This window comes from Nymphaea colorata, chromosome 7, assembly GCF_008831285.2.
Source record: "Nymphaea colorata isolate Beijing-Zhang1983 chromosome 7, ASM883128v2, whole genome shotgun sequence".
In the NCBI taxonomy this organism is placed as follows: Eukaryota; Viridiplantae; Streptophyta; class Magnoliopsida; order Nymphaeales; family Nymphaeaceae; genus Nymphaea; species Nymphaea colorata.
In genome coordinates this window covers 8,448,232-8,464,642 of record NC_045144.1, presented here as the reverse complement: position 1 = coordinate 8,464,642, position 16,411 = coordinate 8,448,232, and the positions used below count along the sequence as shown (strand labels likewise).

The following is a 16,411-nucleotide window of genomic DNA, read 5'->3' as shown; positions in this document are numbered from 1 at the left end:
CAAGCCATGATGACCACACAAAAGTTGAGTGAGTTAACCTTCGTCAGCATGAAATGCCAACAATCATGATGTCTCGCTGAAATGAGGGTGGAGCCCCAAGAGCATCAGATATGCCAAATTGGCTGCAGGCCCCCCCATCAAAGCCATAATGGCCATGAAAAAGTCGTGTGAGTGAGCCTTTGTCAGCACGAAATGACAAAGATCAAGATGTCTCGCTGGAATAAGGGTGGGGTCCTAGGAGCGTTCGATGTGCCAAATTGGCTGTGTGCACCTTGTCAAAGCTATAATGATAATGCATGAGTCGAGCAAGTGAACCTTCGTCAGTGCGAAATGCCAACGATCAAGATGTCTTGCTGGAATGGGGGCGGGGCCCTTAGAGCGTGTGACATGGCAAATTGGCTACGTGCTCCCCATCAAAGCCATAATGACCATGCAGAAGTTGAGCGAGTAAAGCTTCGTTGGCATGAAAGCCAATTATCAAGATGTCTCACTGGAATGAGGGTAGGGCCCCCGGAGCATCCGACGTGCCAAGTTGGCTTTATGCTCCCCCATCAAGGCCATGATGACCTCATAGAGATCGAGAGAGTGAACTTTCGTCAGCTCGAAATTGCAAAAATCAAGATGTCTCATTGGAATTAGGGTGGAGCCCTCAGAGTGTCCAACGTACCAAATTGGCTGCGCGCTCCCCATGAAAGCTATAATGGCCACATAGAAGTGGAGTGGGTGAGCCTTCATCAGCACATAATGACTAAGATCAAGAGGTCTCGCTGGAATGAGGGTGGGGTCCTAAGAGCGTTTGACATGCCAAATTGCCTGTGCGCACCTTGTCAAAGCCATAATGATCACACAGAAGTCGAGCGAGTGAACCTTCATCAGCACGAAATGCCAACAATCAAGATGTCTCGCTGGAATGAGGGTGGGGCCCTCAGAGCGTCCGACGTGCAAAATTTGTTCTGTGCTCCCCATCAAAGCCATAATGACCACGTAGAAGTCAAGCAAGTGAACCTTCATCAGCACAAAATGCCAAAGATCAAGATGTCTCGCTCGAATGAGAGTGGGACCCTTGGAATGTCTGACGTGCCAAATTAGCTGTGCGCTCCCCATCAAACTATAATGACCACATAGAATTGGAGTGAGGGAACTTTTGTCAGCACGAAATGCCAAAGATCTAGATGTCTCGTTGGAATTAGGTGGGGCCCTCAGAGCATCCGACGTGCAAATTGGCTGCACGCTCCCATGAAAGCCACAATGACCACGTAGAAGTTGAGCAAGTGAACCTTTGTCAGCACGAAATGCCCAAGATCAAGATTTCTCATTGGAATGAGGGTGGGGAGAGAGATACTTGTAAGAAGAGGCTGGTGCATGAGTGATAGACAAATTTGAAATGACGATCGCTGTGTTTATATGAAGCGGGATGTGTTGCAACGAGTTGGAATGAGGGTGGGGCACTCGTAGCGTCCGACGTGCCAAATTTGCTATGCGCTCCCCATCAAAGTCATAATGATCACGTAGAAGTCGAGCGAGTGAACCTTCATCAGCACGAAATGCCAAAGATCAAGATGTCTTGTTGGAATGAGGGTGGGGCCCTCATAACGTCCAACATGCCAAATTGGCTGTGCGCTCCCCATCAAACTATAATGACCCCGTAGAAGTAGAGCGAGTGAACTTTCGTCAGCACGAAATGCCAAAGATCTGGATGTCTCGCTGGAATTAGGGTGGGGCCCTCGGAGCATCCGACGTGCAAATTGGCTGCGTGCTCCCCATGAAAGCCATAATGACAATGCAGAAGTCGAGCGAGTTAACCTTCGTTAGTACGAAATGCTAAAGATCAAGATCTCTCGCTGGAATGAGGGTGGGGAGAGAAATACTTGTGAGAAGAGGCTGGTGCATGAGCGCCTGACAAATCTTAAATGACGATCTCAGTGTCTATATGAATTGGGACATGCAGCAGCAGGTTGGAATGAGGGTGGAGCCCCTTGAGCGTCCGCCGTGCCAAATTTGCTGTGTGCTCCCCATCAAAACTATAATGACCATGCAGAAGTCGAACTAATGAACATTCGTGAGCATGAAATGCCAACAATCAAGATGTCTCGTTAGAATGAGGGTGGGGCCCTTGGAGTGTCCAACATGCCAAATTGGTTGCACACTCCCCATCAAAGCCATAATGACCACGCAGACGTTGAGCAAGTGAACCTTCGTCAGCACGAAATGCAAAAAATGAAGATGTCTAGCTGGAATGAGGGTGAGGTCCTCAGAACGTCTGACATGCCAAATTGGCTGCGCACTCCCCATCAAAGCCAGGATGACCACGCAGAAGTTGAGCGAGTGAACCTTCATTAGCACGAAATGCCAAAAAGCAAGATGTCTAGCTTGAATGAGGGTGGGGTCCTCGGAACGTCTGACGTGCTAAATTGGCTGCTCGTTCCCCATCAAAGCCAGGATGACCACACGGAAGTCGAGCGAATGAACATTCATCACCATGAAATGCCAAAGATCAAGATGTCGAGGACTCCGTGCCAAGACTGCCCAAATCCCTGCGTTCAACTTTTACTTCACAAGTTTTCCAACCCAGATTTGACGGAAAAGGTCTTTGAATGACCGAAGCACGATTCTCGTAGTGACTTCTAAAATGAATAGACTCGAATCGGGTCCGATGGTTGCAAGAATGGAAGGATCAATTTGACGAGTGGAAACAAAGAGTAGGGAATGGAATGATGTTCAATTTTGGATCCACTATTTAACAGATATGTGGCTTAATTGGGTCGGCCTTAATCAGGCCCAGTCAGCACTTTTTTTCATTTACTAGGGGGGTGTTTCGTGCATTTCTTATGCCTACGACGATTCCGTGGCATGATCATTTTGCATTTGATTCCTCATGGTTGTCAGATTTGAAAGAATCTCAAATCCATGATACCTGCAATTCGTAGCACTGCTATATTTCAGCATCTACTTCTAATGTGGATTTCAAGTGCACACTTTAATGTAAAAAGCATGGATCTGAGATCGAAGTTGAGATGGGAGGGGGGGTGGAGAGGAGTAGGACTTGACCACCACGGATCTCATAAATCGGATGTTAGGTGGACGATCTTAGATACTCAGTTATCTGAGATCATCGTAGATCTGAGATCCATGGTAACACAACACCAATTTAACTTGATAAAATGAAACATAGTTTTGATGGTAATTATATGTTTTTAGGCAAGTGAAAAATATCAAAAATTATATAGCACCAATACTTTGTGGTCAAAATCAAATATCATTCTTTGTTAAAACTTATTCAAACTCTATATATATTTATTGACGTTAAGATATATTCATGCCAAAGTATATGTTCTAAGGCATGTGAATCCGTCTCATATGCATGAATTAATTGTTTGGCCTATCAATCACGTTACATTCATGCTCACACAAACACTTGTCCATTCATATGTTTGTATTTAGGAATGCTTGTTTTCACTTGATCGAACATCGGAAGTCAAAACTCTGAAAGCTCCATCGAATCTAAGATATGTTGTTTAATCATATTATAAACTTAGAAGAATTCATATACCCTGGCATTGTTAAAGACGTAAAGTAACATCAGAAAAAGAAAATACCGATTTTGGCTGAATTAGAAAAACTAAACACTTTTGTCACGGGAAGTACGAGCCTATGAGTGTCATTAGGTGCTTAGATCATTCACTTATTGCATGGATGCTAGAAAAAAGAAAAGAAAACCTAATAAAAAAGAAACACATCTCTCTTGTGCCTTCTAGTTCTGGAACATTAACTAAAAGCCACAAATGTAACAGTAAAAAATAAATGGATTCACAATATCAAAGCTGATGTAAAAGAACATGAAAATCAGATACGTACGTAAGCGGTATTCTATAAGGTTTTTGAAATTAAATAAGAATCTTAACTTTCTCGGCTCACAAAATATAATATTTAGGCGTCATATATAATTTTCATATATTATATTTTTTTACATTTATGAAAGTAAAAGAAACTCAAACACTAAGAGACATACTTGGGATGCACATAATTTTGGCGGCATGTTTCGTTTGTTTTCTGTGAATGTTTGCTTGTGAGAGCGGGAGTCAATTTCTATGAAATAATTAGTTTAAATAATCATTTGACGCATTATTCTCTGGATTTGGCTAAACTAAACTCTTCAAAGACAACGTTAGGTACTGATGAATGCCTGAAAGGCTAGGGAGGTACCAGCATACTTTTAAGTAATTTAAAATGACAAAGTTTCAACTAGTATATATATAAGATAGATAGAGATAGATAGATAGAGAGAGAGAGAGAGAGAGAGCCCAAATTGTTTAATCATATATTTTTTTGTTCTTTAAATGAAAGCAACAACCACTAAAGGGATGTTAAAATTCACAAAAAAATAAAATTATTGACATGCCCCTGAAGATTAACAACCAAGGGAAGCAACAAGTTGATTCCAGTTTAAATAAGTCGAGCTCGTGTAACTCGTATATACGTCGAGTTTTAACTCAGCCTCAAACTCGAGTTGAACTTACACAAGTGAGTTCGAGTCCACTCATTGTACATCCCTAATATTAATTTGGCTTACCACATCTGCCGTGAATAAAAATAAGTTCAAATGGTGTATTATTTTAATGAAAAAAATTACGTCCAGATGTACAGGGCAAGAGTACATCGCTAATAAGAAGAATTATCATCCGAGTCGGACGCCGCAGAACAGTTATTGTTATATAATGCAAAATAAGATTTTGAGTTTTATGGGCCCTTGTGACTTCATGAGAAACAGTCTTGAAATTTCGGAAACAGACTGGTCATAAATATTAGTTAGTAATTTCATAGATCATTAAACTGTACACCTCTTAGTAGTGCGCACAAACTTCATAGATATTTATTATTAATACATAGCGTTGTACCTTCTAAGATCTGAAATCAATCAAATTTAAGCAGGATGAGTTTATATATATTTTTATATTAAAGAACAATTAATTCCATAGCTGACATTAAAGGGCCAAAAAGGAGAATAATCAGATTCAAATGAATTTCCAGGATGATCATGCATGACCAGAAAGTAGACAGCAACATATTTGGAAGAAATTATTCCGAACAAGCTTCGCCCTGTCTATGAGTTCATGAAGATTCATTTGCTGATCCAAATCAGTTTAAATAAAAAAATCAAAGCCATAATTTCATTGATTTTGTCGATGCAGGTAAACGAATAGCTATTCTATTGGAAGTTCTTGGGAGGGTGGAGCTAGCAGGGGTCATGGGCCCTCTTCATATTTTAAAAAATTCAATAAATTCTTTATAAATTTTTAGTTTAATTTATATATAAAAAATAGAAAATTTATGTTTGCTTTTGTACGGAAACAGGATGGTTCATTGTCTTCATTTTTGGAAAACGAAGCTCCGCCTCTTCTACGTCAAAACAATTTCATACAGGGGCAGAAATGACCTTTTCTATGGTCTAAGTCACTGTGCCCGAATTAGATGTGTTAGCGTGCTGTGGCCTTTTACTGGAAAAGACAAATTTGCCCATACCTCTTCTGGTCCAGTGTTATCTTTTTCGGGGCTTTATACTAGTGGGTCCTCGCTTTGTTTCAGCTTCAGTTTTGCTTCTTTTCGATCGAAAGTATCGCCGACAACAACGACGTCTACCCTCTTCCTAAATTAACCATGCCTGTGCTTTCTGGCATCCGCCGCCGTAATAAAGTTGGATAAATTTAATTTATTTATAAGATTTTTTCCCTCGCCAAATTGATTTTTCGATTTTTATTTGTTGCCAATTCAAAATTTTTTCCTGTAAGGATATTTTTGATGGGCAAAATTTTTTCCTGCAAGGATATTTTTGATGGGCGAAATTGTTTCCTGCATCAAAATTGTTCTTGAAACAATGTGTCTCTCATGTTTGAATTGACCACGACATCCTGTCATGACTTACTGGTGGTATCATATTCATGGAGGCACTTGCAGGATGAAGGAGCAAATGGGATTATATACATGTTTACGTTGGCACCTCAAGATCAAATAGAAGTTATTTTCAATATTTCACTTTATTTACGGAAAAGGGGTTTTTTGATTTATTTCAGATCGATTTCATATCCAGATTTGCAATCTGGATCCACACTCTGTTTCATCCACCTTCCAGAAATCTAAAGCCCTGTGATGGTTGGCCAATTGGGTCGCATAGCCAATTTCGTAATGAAGAATTGTTAGGAGCAGGAATTTTATGGCAAGATGGTAGAATTATTGATATACATTTTTTTTTGTTTTATTTCTTCATTCTTTGTATTTGTTATACTCGTGATAAAGAAAATACTTTTTTGTATAATTTTTTGAAAAAATTGAACGTCATATATTTTTAGCATAAAAAAGTTAAAAAGTAAGAAAATACTAAAAACATATATAATAAAATTTCAAGACTATTAGATTATGTGAAGTTCGGTCCTATGACTACATCTGTATTTGATATATAATATTAAAATTTTTTTACTTTAATTATCGGTCACTTAAAGGCTAAAACCCTTTTCTTTTACTTAACAGCAAACTCTGTTAGATCAAATTTCTACCTTTGTCACTTAAGGGTGTATTCAAGACAGATAAAATACAGGAACAATTAAGAATTTAATTCAAAATGAAGAAAATATTACTGAAGTCTTTTTCATAGTGTTGCATGTATGAAAAGGCGTCTCCCTAAAACATTAATATTCCTGCATAATTACAATTTACAATCCCCCACAACCAAGTTGAGGGAGCCCCAGCAGGGACACGAGCCCTAGATTCCTTGGTTTAAGAACAGTCTTCTTTCACTTTTGCTACTAAAGCCCAATAAAAAATGATTTTAAACTTGCAGGACTGTCGAACATTTGTAACTCTTCTATAGTGATCTTTTCGCTTTTCTTCGATTATTGAAAAATTCTTCCCGACAATATTTTAATTCACATGTTTATCGATGCATTAGCTAGTATTTTTGCAATATTGCTTGTTATAAAATTTGATTTTTGAAGCCGTGTTATTCAAACAACCTCTATTGCTCAAACCATCTTGTTGGCATCTGCTATATATATATAGTGGATGCAAAAAATCAGCCAACTACCTTTATAGCCGAATAAATGGATTTTTTCTTCTTTTTTTTTGCGTCAAAACAATGGCGTCATGGCCATTCGTGCAAATTCTTTGAATTGCTTTCCTTTTTCTTCCTTCCTATCTAAACTAATTTTGTAATAGGTTCTTTACTTCCCTTTCTTTACGTCTTTGTTTTTAATCAACATATCAATTAGTGAAATTTATTTAATTATTAATAATTTATTATTTCACGAGATTGTCCTGAATTTTCTTAAGATTTTACTTTATAAAGTAGCACAGTCGGCGCTGCCCACCTCTCCACTTGATTTTGTAATGGAAGTGTACAGCTCTGTTGTGTTACCTGGTACTAAAATGTGGACAAACCGCAAAGAAAAATTCTAGTTTTCTGTCTGGACAGCAACTTTTATGTTAAAAAACAGTTACCAACTCAATGGCTATACGTGCAGCTTGCATTACATAATCTACACTTTCATTTCTTGGTTTCTTAGGACTGGTAGTAGTTCTCTATACATAATAGACGATACATTATTTAAAAGTTTAGCGAAATCCCAGTGAAGCACAAAGTGGAGTGCTGGGATGTAAAGACCTCTCCCGGCTTCTATGGAATAGAAAAAGCGAAACACATTTTTCTGATGTTGCTTTGAAAGAATCACTTGTGATATTAGAAACACATTGTTTCTTGGATTGTATCCAATGACTCCAAACTCTGGCATTTTCTGTGTTCTGTGTTATTGATAAGTAGTACCCTGTGTTTGTTGGATTAAAAACACATTGTTTGGCTAGAGCAACTTCTAAATTAAATATGCAAGAAATCCTTCCTAAAAATTATATATATATATATATATATATATATATATATATATATATTATGAGAGGTGCCACCGAATAAGAGAATCGATAAGATTTTGCCAGGTAAAAGTTTTAACGTATGTCTTAAGTAGTCATCCTCCAAACGCATCACAACTTCTCACAATGGAAAATTCTTTGTATCATGCAAGCGAACACATATACTTAGAAAGAATGGTAAGGCAATGTTGATCAAGCTAATGCTCCCGAGAAGGCTCGGATGCTCCTTTAAGCCAAAACTCCCTTTGAGTGGGATCAGTTAGAGCCACAAAGATGGGTAGTCTCCGCTTGTTGCTGGCCACATCAGCATTGTGATTGATAACAGCGTCCACCATCGCCTCAAATTCCTCCGTGTGAGGCATTATCTTCTTTTCCTCTTCGCTTGGCGCCACTTCCCGAGGTGTGCTTAATCCTTGATCGCTCACCCTAGGTCTGCTGACCTGCCCAAATGCAAAAGACATGAATCAATTCCTTGAAGATATCACTAATTTCATTTTGAAAAGAAGGTTGAGATCACTGATTTTTCTGCTACATTGGTTTGATTCAGTTGGCCTAGTAAGTAGTAACAAGAATGTTTTCTTAATCCATACCTCGGGCTTGTTCCTTTGATGCTCCGGCCGCAGCTCCTGCTTAGAAATCATTACAAAAATTGTAATCATCTATGAAACTGAAACGTCAAGACCTGGTAAACCAGAAGGCTTTGAGAAAAGAAACTCACCTGTGTCCAGAAACGAGAGCCCATCTTGCTTGATGGTCAGCGCAGCAAAAAATCAGTCTGCAAACAAACAAAAATTGGACGCGAAGTGAAACCTATCATGAACACAGATAGGGAGAGAGGTCGAGAGAGAGAGAGAGGGAGAACGGGGACGAAAGCATGGAGAAGGAATAGGGATGGAAACACGTAGGAAGAAGAAGAGGCAAATATGAAAAAGGGGCAAAAAGAGTTCCCGAACCAGAGAAAAGAAGTGCACGGCACTGTGATACAGCGAGACTTTGTTAGGGTTTCTGAAGATGGACAGTTCGGAATATTTGGGAAGAAGGCGGAAAGGTCCTCTCATGCGGAAGAGACGCTCGCTATGGGTAGGAAATTAAAATTAATATATCATAAATTTATCAGCTGGCAAAATTCAATTTAAACATATGTTTTTATTTTTTATGCTCCCTTTATTGCTTATTTTAAACTAGTGTATCATTTATCGTAAAATATTTAAAATATCAAAAGGTACATCTGAAATTTGTTTCAAACAAATTGAAGCATGTGGACATTTTTTACATGTTTAGAGATTAAAAAATAAAATAAAACATGAGAAAATGTAATACATAAATTGAATTTCAAGAATAGTATATAAAGGTTTGGCACCGGTCAATCAAGTAAATGGATTGTGGAATTAAGCCTTCAATCCGATTAAAAGTCGGACTCAGGTCAGCCCGACACTCAAAATTTGAGTTCGGATCGGGGCCCAATCAAACACTTAAAAAAATTATCAGCCTGCCTCACTACTGAAGCCAACCCTATAATTGATTTGGTAGCCCCATGCCTTTTTTTTTCAGCCTCTAACCAAATACCAAGTACCCACCGACGACCCAACCGATTGCCCAAGCTTAGCGGAGATTACTTAAAGGTGGGCATTGAGCGAGCTTTCGGGCCCCCAGTTAGGACCATGAGCCTAAATCCTTTTATCTCTTTCCCTTTCTTTCTTTCTTTCTCACTCAAGTTGCTTTCATAAATCCGACTATACAAATGGTTCTGACTACAGGATTGTATCTTTTTGTTGTGAAGTTTTTGGAAGAATTGCAACATGATTAACCAGCTTTGTGGTCGCTGTTTTTATAGTATTCCTTTTGGATATACTTGCACACATGGTTTCACTGTAAGCCTTCAATGAAAATAAAAACTCGTTCGCCTTGACTGAACATGCTGACCCTCCGGCTGAGATCGGCGTTTGCGTCCCGAAGCCTTACGTTTTCGTCCCGCAGAGCAGCAGCCTCCATGTTCTCCTTCCGAAGCTTCATGTTTTCCTCCATAACCATCACGCTCACTTCCCGTGTTTTCATGGCTGCCTCTCGAAGCATTACATTCTCCTCCCTAAGCATCACTCTCCCTTCCCCCGTTTTCCTGGCTCCCTAAGCATCAGCCTGCACCATGCGCAATCACAGGGATCCTTCCTCTGCAGTTACCTAAAAATATTTGATTTATTGCTTTTATTTTTTATATGGCAAGTGTACCTTCACTGCTATAATGTCTCTAGTATGCAACGGTAACTTGTAACGTGTAGTCACACACTTCAATATAAATAGATAATCACCGCACACGCTAAGAGAGGGGTGTGACATTTTCTTCCGTTCTGGTATAATCCTAATACAGATGATTTTTAATGCAACTACGAGCATTTACAAAAGAAAATTGTGAGCAAGGTTCTAAAAATTGTGAACACAACAACCTACTCACGTTTCACTTAGCCATGCTCACACACCAGAATAAGCATGGGTTTAAAGTTCAAAAGATAAAAGAATAGAAGTATTTTGTAGCATAATCAGTTTAATTTCACCAACATTTCAGCAAAGTGACACGACGAAGAAGAGTTGCCTTCAGTTACTATGCATTTTCCAACCCTTAAAGTGTGCTCTTCAATCAACTTAGAATTCCGTCTCCTACAGTTCAAATGTGTCACTAAGATTCCTCGTACGTTCAGTTAATAAATGTAATAGTCAGTTCAACTAATCATATTGGTTTCCTAAACTTCTCACTGTTGCAGTTGTTTTCTCTTTCTTTTTTTTTTTTCTCGACGAAACTGTTATTCTTTTTTCTTAAATCCACTATTTTAAAGAGGAAAATAGGTGAAAGAATGAAAGATAAAGAAACGAGGAACTACTATATAGAACATTCAAAAAAATAAACGAAAACTCTTCGAATCTTTCTTTCATCGGCACAGAAAACTGGCAAATTAAACGAGAAAATGAAGGAAAGTGAAAAAGACCAAAAAAGTTGTCTCCAAATGCTTGCCATTGAAACCCCTCAAGCCAACAACATATACATTGACAGAGAGAATTACGATCATGAAAGGCACAAGCAAGTTAAGTCAGCTTGGTACGGATGGAGACAGAGAAAAAGGACAGACCAACATCAAGATCTGTCCATTGAAAAACCCAACTACTCGAGCTCTGCGGATTTGTATTCATTTATATCCATCCCTAACCTAGCCTCGCCACTGCTGGAGGCAGCAGCTCACAACTGAAAAGTTCTCCATTCTCCACATACAGCCCAACAGAAGGGGGCGCGAAGGGCAGGAAGAAACGGAAAGATAGGTGACTGCCGGTAGCCATCCCACCGGCGGATGAGAGAGAGAGAGAGAGAGAGAAGAGGAGGGTACCTCATTGCCGGTTGGACGCTCCGCTTTTGCAGCAAGTTTCTCTACTCGGCTGGTGCCGGCTGCTTCTCCCCTCAGCGCTGCTGCGTGAACCGGAGCGAGGTGGGGTGAGCGACGGGTGTAGGGCTGGTGGCTAGATGCTGGATGCTGGGACGTTATCCCCTTCGAGAATATTGCCACAATCTCCGACGCACTGCCCCCTCCTAAGTCGGGGCCACCTTGCTTTCTTTTTAACTTCCCGGCGGGAGGGAGGAGGTCACCTTTTGGGGCGCTAAGTAAGTACTCCAGGAATTTCTTGTCGCCCCAGCTTCCTTCTTCTGCGCAGCCACGTCCGGCCTCTTTGGTAACCGCCACCTTCCATTTGACTGCACCTTCCCCTCCAAGAATGTCGCCCCACCTTCCTTTTTCTGCCCAGCCACATCCTTCCTTCCTTTTAGGGAGCGCCTAACTTGGTATTCCCGTTATATGTATTGTAATGCCTAATATATATAGATACTGTTATGTACAGCCTGCTATACCTGTTATTTAGTATTGCATCAATGTTACATGCATATACTATTAGCATGTTTGTATGTCTTAGTATGGTTTATGTACTTATATGTATTGTTACTGTTATGTACATGTATGTATACTATTATGTACTGTTACTCTTTTTTATCATACTATGAATTGTTTGTGTTCAGATGGATTAAACCGTTCTTGAGGATTTATATTCCTTCTTACGGAGATTAATTTAAGTTGATTAAAGCATTCTCGAGGATTTATAGTCCTTCTTAAAGCCTACTTAAACAATTAATTTTGATTGTTTAAGTTGATTATGCTTGTTATATTACTACTCTCCACATTTCAAATATTAGTAATAGTTAATAAAAAAAATTTTGACATATTAATATAACCGTCCATCATAATAGATTAGACGACCATCATGAATGATCTTGTATTTCTCGGCAATGTCGTTTTGCTTGGGAAATTTCGGGAAAATCTCATTAAACTTTTGGGGCACAAAAAAAAAAAACAATAATTTCGGTAAAAACCAAACAAATGAGAAATTAATAAGAATGCAATAAAGAATGGCTTAGTGATGCTAATAATGAAATGAATAATTCGGTTGAAAGGATAATTCCTGATTTCATTAACCTTAAAAAAGAGAGAGAAAAAAAAGGAAAAGGACAGGTAAAAAATGCGGTAAAAACAAAATAAAATATCTCTTCACGTTTTTTTCAAAAGGGCAGTTTTTTCAGGTTTTTTTTTCGTTTTTATCATTTCGTCGTTAGTATTGTGGTATAAAAAATATCGCATGATTTTTTGGCATATATATATATATATATATATATATATATATATATATATATATATATATATATTACCAGTATTCCCCACCATGAAGCCACTACTTGATCATATGAATGAATCAAAATAAATTGATAGATTAGATTTGCTTATTTTATTTAATACATACTAAGTTTTGGTGAAGAAAGGAAAATTAATTGCGTATAAATCAGTGCCTCACAATGCATTGAAACTAGATATCCTGATTTTATTTCTTAAAAATATGTATTAAACATGATTTTTAACGAAAACTAATGCAGAACCTATATATTCTATCAGATTGTGTAAAAAGATTCTATAATATATATGTTATTTATTTATTTATTTATTGCAATCTCAAGTTCTAACTCTTGGACGAGAGTTGTAAAATCATTGCAATTGAAAATTTTATATAGAAAACAACAATAATAATGTAGTTGACAACAATACCTTGGAAGAAAATTACTAACTGGTAGAAAATAAACAATCAAGATCACAAAAGGTAATATATGAATGTTCCTAAAGTGTGTTAAATGTGCAACACTAGCTTGGTGATGTTTATGAACCGTTTGTTGTGTTCGGGGTCTTTTCAGTTACGTGACACAGGTGTGCCTAAACAGCTGCTGCACCCGTATCCACACAACATGGGTGGGTGCTGGTGCAGCTCCGACATAACACATGTCTCTGGTGTGGGGTGTTAGATGTGCACGTAACTAAACTAGCTCTAATATAAAATGGTTAAAAAGTAAATATAGATAGATAAAACTATTAAAAATAAATAAATAACTATATATATATATATATACCTTGCTGCACCGGCACCTAAAGTTTTTCAAACATTGCAGAATCGGCATAGTATATAAACCCACACACCACACCTATGTGACATAACTTTTCAGTTAAAGGCATATATGTCTAAGCACTTAGCGGCAGCCTAAACACATAGGATGACACCTAAACAGTCCAAACAAGAAATACTCAAACTCTTAACCCAAAATTTATTTTCCTTGTCTGTTATATCTTCTAAAATATTGAGCTGGTGTTTGCTTAAAAGCTCCACTTTGACCCTTGTTTTTCTTTTTCTTCCTCTTTATTTTCTCCATTTCGATTAAGACTTCTTAGGTGCCAGCATCACTATTCTTTACCCAGTATTTCTTGAAGGTTTACTGCCACTCTGCCTTTTTGTTGTCACTGAATATTTTAATCATGGATAAAATCATAGCTTCTTAGTTGTTAATTTTATTGTTTCTAAAAAATTATATATATATATATATACACACACTCACTTGCATTTGACCCCTATGTGACATGACCATGATGGGGTTGCAGTGCCCAAATGAAGTATTTGTGCGACACAACCAAGATATTAGTTCACTCTTTGCATTTTAAATATCTTTTTTTTCCTGTTAAATTTCAAATAAATGGCAAACAATTATTTGAATTTCGGAGATAATTTAGCCGGAATGGTGAGATATTTGGCTTTTGTAGGCAACCTAATGGCCTAAATCAAATGGAGAGAAGGCAACATAAATTTTCCTTCGTGTTAAGGTGTTTTAACTTCTGTCAAGTTGCTTTTGCATTATAAGATACTTTAATTTATTTATGGCCTTTTCTTAATTGAAGGCATGAGGAAGGCTCTTTTTTCATAGTATTAATACAATAAAGTGTTTTGCACACACAGACAGGGAGGTACTAGTATTAATACTTCTTCTAGCTGGATGTTCTTTGACAATCTTAATAGGACTGAAAACCGGAACTAGTTCTTTATTCCTGTGCTAGCATAATTAATTCACAAAATTCCATTAATGGACTGTTTTACGTTGCTTTGCATTGCAGTGATATTGCAGGTTGTTTACTTTCCCGCTGCCACTTTTATAGCATATCTTGCTGCTTGTTCGACCTTTATGTTGGTAATTTGAATGCAGATGAACTTTCGGGAAGCAAGATGGAATTTGAGCAGGCAGAGGAAGGGTTTAAAGGAACTCTTTTGGCATCAAATGGCTCGGTTATGGTGGCTTTATGTAGCAACTGTTTATATTAACAAGTCTCCTTTTTATTGAAGTATTCTACAACCTCTCTCTGTACATGAAACTGTTTTAGTTATTGGCACAAGATATCCCTTTAAGACTTTTGGATGATGAGCAAAACTAGGTGATAAGTTCCTTCCTTTTGTTTTGTTGCTGCTAATGTGCACATGCTAATCTCTGCCATTTTCTTCAAAGATTACTTGCAAATAATGGTTGGAACTGTGATACATGAAGACATCACCTTCAATAAATTCTATGAGCTGATCTTCATAGATAAGTTCTTTTTTCATTTCAAATCCCCCTTTTAATGCAGACTGACTAGGTTGCTTACACATCACTTTATATAACAATTTTATCTTGCCAAATGTTTATCCTCTGCCATCTTTTCTCTGTGAAAAATAGAAGATAAGCATATGGTGATAGGTTCATGTTACTCATCTTGGTCGCTTCCTTACTGGGTAGGACTCCGTTCATGTAAAGGAACAGATACCTCCTGCCTCCCTGTTAAATTGATGTTTTTTCACAACAGGGAAGGGGGAAGGCCAAAGGCTGTTATGATGTATTTTTTGTAGGTAACACTCTCCCCTGGTTTAAATACTCTCGTGTAAGTGTAATTGTACTCCTCGGTTATGGTTCTAAGTTGTTTAGACGTTCAGACCATTGTCACAAAAAACGCCGTTTTTTAAAAAAAAACGCGTATTTAATACCAAAAACAGTTTTGCCGTATAATACCTGTACTATTCCCGTTTTTTTTTAAAAAAACGTCAAAAAACAAAAAACGCGTATAATACCCATTTAATACCCGTATTATACGTTATTTTCCCGTTTTTTGCCGTTATTTTCCCATTTTTTTCCCTTTTTTATTAATTACTATTTTTATAATTTTTAAGATGTATTAAATGTTTAATTTTTTTTTAAAAATTTGCTGAACTTTTCTCGTTTTATTCTCGATATATAAAACTTTGCCGTATTATACCTGTTTTTTTTCCTCGCCGTTTAATACCCGTCCCCGTTTTTTGTGACAATGAGTGAAACCTATCATGAACATAGATTGGGAGAGAGGTCGAGAGAGAGAACGGGGACGAAAGCAATAAGAAGGAATAGGGATGGAACACCTAGGAAGAAGAAGAGGCAGCCATGGAAGTGAAGACATTAAAAATTTTGACATATTAATATAACTAAAGAAAAAAATTGAAATAAAAATTGTTGGCCTTTTTGCCTAGGCCCACTTAGACGCACCTAGGCGCTGCTTATATATAAAAAAGCTAGAGCCAAAATACCCTTCCCCTTCTTTGTAACACGACATGCAGTAATATATAAAATCAAACAGCTTAAGCTACCCTAAGCATATAAAAGCACAACTTAGCTGTAAGTGCAAAGATTAAACCAAACAAGGACAGAGCATCGATTTTCCTCAACGATGTTTCTTTAAAATAATTCAAATAAACATTGAAGAGAGACAAAATCACCCAGAAAAAAAATTATTTTCAAGCAATCGATATAGGCATAGAAACAGACTAGTAAGAAGACGTTACCAGACAAGATACTGAACTAGATCCATTTTTCATGTCAAGGACCTCCCTAATTACAGGCTTGTTCAACTCAATGGGGGTTGGATGCAGAACCTTTATAACTTACCAAATAGCAAGTAGAATAAAATTGACAAAAGATTTCTCTGGTGATCACATAATGTCTTAATGCACATCTAGACAATGTAAGTGTTTTACAAGTTTCATGTATGTCTGATCCTCATAATTTACTTACATCATCCAATTCCAAGGTCTTCAATGTGAGAGC

General features: G+C 37.7%; 2 protein-coding genes across 3 annotated transcripts in view; one reads left to right on the top strand and one right to left on the bottom strand.

Moving 5' to 3' along the window:
* The window catches only part of LOC116257367 (ubiquitin carboxyl-terminal hydrolase 26), a 73,427-nt gene extending 58,333 nt beyond the window's left edge, over window positions 1-15,094 (top strand). For both annotated transcript variants that reach the window (XM_050078694.1, XM_050078693.1), the window contains exon 16: window positions 15,077-15,094. The gene's annotated coding sequence lies outside the window, so the exon portion shown is untranslated. The remainder of the gene's footprint in view (window positions 1-15,076) is intronic.
* LOC116257112 (uncharacterized) lies at window positions 8,109-11,505 on the bottom strand. Its single transcript, XM_031633726.2, has 4 exons — window positions 11,283-11,505; window positions 8,630-8,686; window positions 8,502-8,537; window positions 8,109-8,351 (listed from the first exon to the last, which is right to left on the bottom strand). The coding sequence occupies exons 2-4, from the start codon at window positions 8,651-8,653 to the stop codon at window positions 8,109-8,111; spliced, it is 303 nt and encodes a 100-aa protein (XP_031489586.1). The 5' UTR covers window positions 8,654-8,686; window positions 11,283-11,505.
* Window positions 15,095-16,411: the final 1,317 nt, after the last annotated feature.